Raw genomic sequence first — 5,000 nt, 5'->3', positions numbered from 1 at the left:
AAAACCTAAGGCAGTGGGCTTGCTAGGTTAAATTGTACAGTAAAGTAGTATTAGAAATGGAATTGCCCTGCAACCAAAAGGTTGTTGGTTCAATCGTCAGTCATTGGTTCATCATCTTCACCATTATCGTCATCATCATCATGTCCTTCTTCTACACCCCAACAGGACATGTGCTGCTGTCAAATGGAGGCCCCGTCTCCGGACTGGATCAACGCCCTGATTGGACGGATCTTCTGGGACTTCCTGCAGGAGAAATACTGGGCCGACGTAGTCTCGCACAAGATCCAGAAGAAGCTGAGTAAAATAAGGGTGGGTAAGCTGTTGGATGTCAGGGCTGAACTGGCATACACTGTAAAACATTGCAGTCATTGAAACGTAAAAAAGTAAGTTGCCCTGCTGCCTTAAGTTTGTACAGTTTGTAAGTTAACTCAACTTGAGAAAGCCTTGAGTTAAGTCTCGAGTTGAGTTAACTTACAAACTTAAGGCAGCAGGACAACTTCCTTTTTTATGTTTAACTGTCTTGCAATGTTTTACACAGGTACAAATGTGTACAAGGCATTTCCAGTGGGCCATCAGTCCTCACGTACCAATTCTGTGGCTTTTTAACCGGCCCGAGACCAGCCCTCAATTTAGAATAATGGTGGCCCATATCCTACAAAAGCAGGGGGTTGTGTGAGGGGCTAGTCTAGTCTAGTCCAGGTAGGATTAAAAGTTGAATTAATAACTGTCCCGAGTCAGTCGATGGCAGGCTTGTACGAAATTCCGAATTGAATGAATTTGAATTCAAAGTAATGCCATAATATGAACACTAGGTGGTGGTGTTCTATGTACTCTCAATGGCTGGTGTAGCTTAAATTCAAAGAAATTCAAGGTAATGACACCACCTAGTGTTCGTATTATGGCATTACTTTGAATTCAAATTCATTCAATTCGGAATTTCGTACAAGCCTGGCCGATGGTTATGTGAATCAATAGTAAGTGAACGATGACTCTCGCGACCACTTCCACGGTCCCAAATGCAACTTTTCGACAGAGTGGTCCGAACGTGTGTCGTGGAAAACACTTTTCATACGAAAAATCGCTTTACATACCGTATTCAGACTTGTATCAACTGCTGGCATTCCGTGGTGAAAAGCGTTCTCACAGAGAGTTTATTTGAACAGCAATTTTTCATTACGGTGTAGATTTTGAGACAGGCATGCCACGGGCACCGCGCACAACGTCATCCCACCTTGTGCCCCTTTAAGCCTACTATATACCTATGCATAAACACAGGCACCAGCATAAATCCTATATGGAGTATGTTCCAGAAAATAATAATGAACGTGTTTTGTGTGTGTGTGTGTGTGTGTGTGTGTGTGTGTGTGTGTGTGTGTGTGTGTGTGTGTGTGTGTGTGTGTGTGTGTGTGTGTGTGTGTGTGTGTGTGTGTGTGTGTGTGTGTGCGCGCGCGTGTGTGTGTGTGTGTGAATTTGTATCGTATGTCTACCTGTGCCTGTGTGTGTGTGTGTGTGTGTGTGTGTGTGTGTGTGTGTCTGTGTGTGTGTGTGTGTGTGTGTGTGTGTGTGTGTGTGTGTGTGTGTGTGTGTGTGTGTGTAGACAATCTCCCAAATACTCCAATTATTACTATCATTGATGAAGCGAATAAGATAGTGACCCGCGTTGAAATAGGTTGTTCTTTTGATTTATATATGGACACTTGTTTTAATGCCAAAATGCTCTAGTACCAGCCACTGGTGGAATTAATTATGAGCCTTGGATATAACTGCAAGCTAGTCGTCCTTGTGTTTGGGAGCCTTGGACACAGGCCTGGACTGGGAGAACAAAACGGCCCGGGCATTTTTTGGCTCAGACCGGCCCCACACACCAGTAATTAGCAGAGCACCGCCATTAAATTGACGTAACTAGTGTCTTCTGATGGAAAAAACCCCTCTCTTTCAGGTACCAAAAAACCCCACCGTGCAGTGACTTCACGTTCAATTGTTTATTTAAAATGAATCTATGATTGGTCATGTAAGCTGTCAGAAAACCTGGAAGTTGAGAGAAGAGAGCCCCTAGCAGCTGGGGATGAACTGGCCTTATCTGCACTCTTCAGTCCAATCAGCTCCTTGGACACACGCAAAGAGAGGGGGGCACATACATACCTATTCTAAAGTTAGGCACATAGACCTTCATTATTGGGTTTGGAGCATCTTGCTTCAGAAGTAGCTAACTTCTGCCTCAACACTCTGACACTCTGGCTTGACTAGACAAGAACAGAGGGATACATTATTAACTACAAATAATACAATACTTAAACTTAATATCCAAATTTATATTTATTAGTAGTCAGGTGTAAAGAAATTCTGCACACTGTCCATTCCACCAACAAACTTTTTCTGAAGAAGGTCGGATGACCGAAATGTTGAATTGAAGTTTGTTGGTGGAAAGGAGTGCAGGATTTCTTACACTTTAATCACAACCCCACCAGCCCAACCACAGAGGTGAGCAAAAGCGTCTTCTTGAAATATTTTTTGGTAGTAACAATAGTGTGCTTAGTGGCTACTCACTGGCTACTCTACAGAATCACCAACAGCACCATTCCACCACAAAGACAGCAATTAGCACATGCCAGTGAATATTTTGGCCTTAAAAATGAGCTAAATTTACAGGAGGAATAAAATGAAGTCTAAGGAATTAACCATAAGGTTTAACATTCATTTCCATGTAGCCTATCAAAACAAATCTTTATATTTATGACATGGACTATAGAGCATAGGCATATACTTACAAATCTCCATTGGTACACATTCAACTTGGAAAAGGAAAACCAAATGAATTAAATACAGTGCATTTTCTCTGAGACTTTGTCTTCAGGATAAAAAAGCACACATCTGCTTCTATGTGTCATTGTTGTCGTGATGTACATGGCAACTGAATATCATGCGTATCATTGGAAAGAGGAGAATATAAGCTTTCTAATCTAGCTAAAGCTATTTGCGATTTCATGGGCGCGCTGCACGTTTTTTGCGGGGCTAGAGTCTATTATGTCTGAGGGGGCACCTGGGCTGGCATATCATATTTCTGGCAAATGCCACCCCCTGCCACCCCTTAGAACCGTCCTGGCCGAGGGCCGTCAAAATGACATCGTGGGCCGCCGGTCTCTTTTGTTTAAAAAAAACAACAAAAAAAAACAAGTTTTTTTTTTTTTTTTTTTTTTTTAAAGAGGGGCATTGGCCCTCGAGGGGCGTCGGCCCACCAGGAAAATGCCCGGTATGCCATACTGTCATCCAGCCCTGCTTGGACACATACATAAACTAGTTATGCGAGGCTTGCAACTGTGTGGATTATGCAAAAAGAGTGCAAAGGCACTGGCCAAATTTTGTTCAATTTCTGCCATAATAGGAAGCTTGTCCATTTGGAGACGGAGATGTCACATCTATCCATAGAGACTAATGGACTTATTATTCTGATTTTCACAATACTTGCCAATCTGCAGAATATTTCCATTAATGTTTGGATCTGTAATCTGTAAACCCTGTGTGGTGATCCAAATAAAAGTACTAAACTGTGTGTGTGTGTGTGTTTCCAGTTGCCTTACTTCATGAATGAGCTGACTCTGACTGAGCTGGATATGGGCTGTGGGATGCCCCAGATCCTCAACACCTACGACCCCCGCATCAACCAAAGAGGTAAGGACTGTCCTACAGGCAAAGTGCAGTAATTACGTACATATTTTGTCCAAATTGAGTTTAGACTGATTCAAAAGAATCAGTTACTGTAATTCATGAACGTCACAACTACACTGTAAAAAAATATATCAGTGATAAGTCATGATAACTTATATAATTAAGTTATTTTCCTATATACCGCAATGGCAACCTCATGGTTTAACTTGAAATTTTAAGTTTACCAGCTGCCTCAGAATTCCAAGTTAATTTCAATCTTTATTGTAAGTTCAATTGCAATTCAAAGCTTCACACAACTTATAACAAGGATTTAAATTAACTTGGAATTCTGAGGCAGCTGATATTTTTTTACAGTGTAGAGATGATTTTTAGGATCCTGGCGGATACCGGATCCACTGCTTAAGATCCTGCCGGATCCGGAACCGGATACCGGATCCTACGAAAGGGTTGAAACACATAGCCTACTCACACACGTGGGCCCTTTTTATCACGTTGGCTCAAACTATTTTGACTGAAAAGCCTGGAACCGGATCCGGATCCTGTGAAAAACCCTATCATCCTGCCGGATCCGGATCCGGAACCAGATCTTGGATCCGGTGCATCTTTAGTCACAACACTAGTTACAGTCATTACCAAGCTCCATACACAATCAATTCGGCAGTGTTAATTCGACACTTAGAGCAAGGATGTCAAACTCAGGCTCGGGGGGCAAATTTACCCCTCAAGATCATTGTATTTCAGTTGACCCACATACACCATCAATAACGTGACTTGAACATGACATTTGGTTGAAGCAATATAAATGGGCAGAGGCCAATGTAAAATCTCCCACTCTCACTCCCACCACAGAATTTGTTTGTGAGTGTTTGTGTAATTTGCTTTTGAATAGTGCATGCATACACAATTTTAGCCCATAAAAAAAAAATGAAGTGATTTATGCTCCGAAACCAACTTCAGTGCGCCTTGATGCAGAAAGCCACGCAGTTATTTTTCCCCCCTCCGCAGTGACTTGGTGTGCACCCCTGAAAATTTGACTGCCCGCAGACAGCGACGCAGTTAACGGTAGCAGGAGCTGCTGTGATTGGTCCTCTCGACCAGCCTGCTCTGTCCTCAAGAACAAAAAGCTACTTCCTTGTTCTAACCTTCGTCCGACTAAGGACTGTGAGGTCCTCATTAAATAAGTTGCCTGTGCTTTGTAGTTTAATTTATTTACATGAACCAAAGACAACAAGTTATGATGCTGAAGTTATATCGGGACAGTTGAACATTGTTTCCGAGGAAACATTCAGCTTCCTGTGACCTATTCTCGACAAATTAGCCATTTCTTTGTTCCA

The 5,000-nt window shown here is 42.3% G+C and overlaps 1 protein-coding gene across 1 annotated transcript in view; it reads left to right on the top strand.

Annotated features, from left to right (window-relative positions):
- The window catches only part of tex2l (testis expressed 2, like), a 33,897-nt gene that overhangs the window by 10,810 nt on the left and 18,087 nt on the right, over positions 1-5,000 (top strand). The window contains exons 6-7 of the mRNA XM_063220901.1: positions 81-309; positions 3,570-3,669. Coding sequence (XP_063076971.1) covers positions 81-309; positions 3,570-3,669 — 329 coding nt within the window. The remainder of the gene's footprint in view (positions 1-80; positions 310-3,569; positions 3,670-5,000) is intronic.

Source organism: Engraulis encrasicolus, chromosome 17, assembly GCF_034702125.1.
Source record: "Engraulis encrasicolus isolate BLACKSEA-1 chromosome 17, IST_EnEncr_1.0, whole genome shotgun sequence".
Lineage (NCBI taxonomy): Eukaryota > Metazoa > Chordata > Actinopteri > Clupeiformes > Engraulidae > Engraulis > Engraulis encrasicolus.
This window is presented reverse-complemented; position numbering and strand designations above follow the sequence as displayed.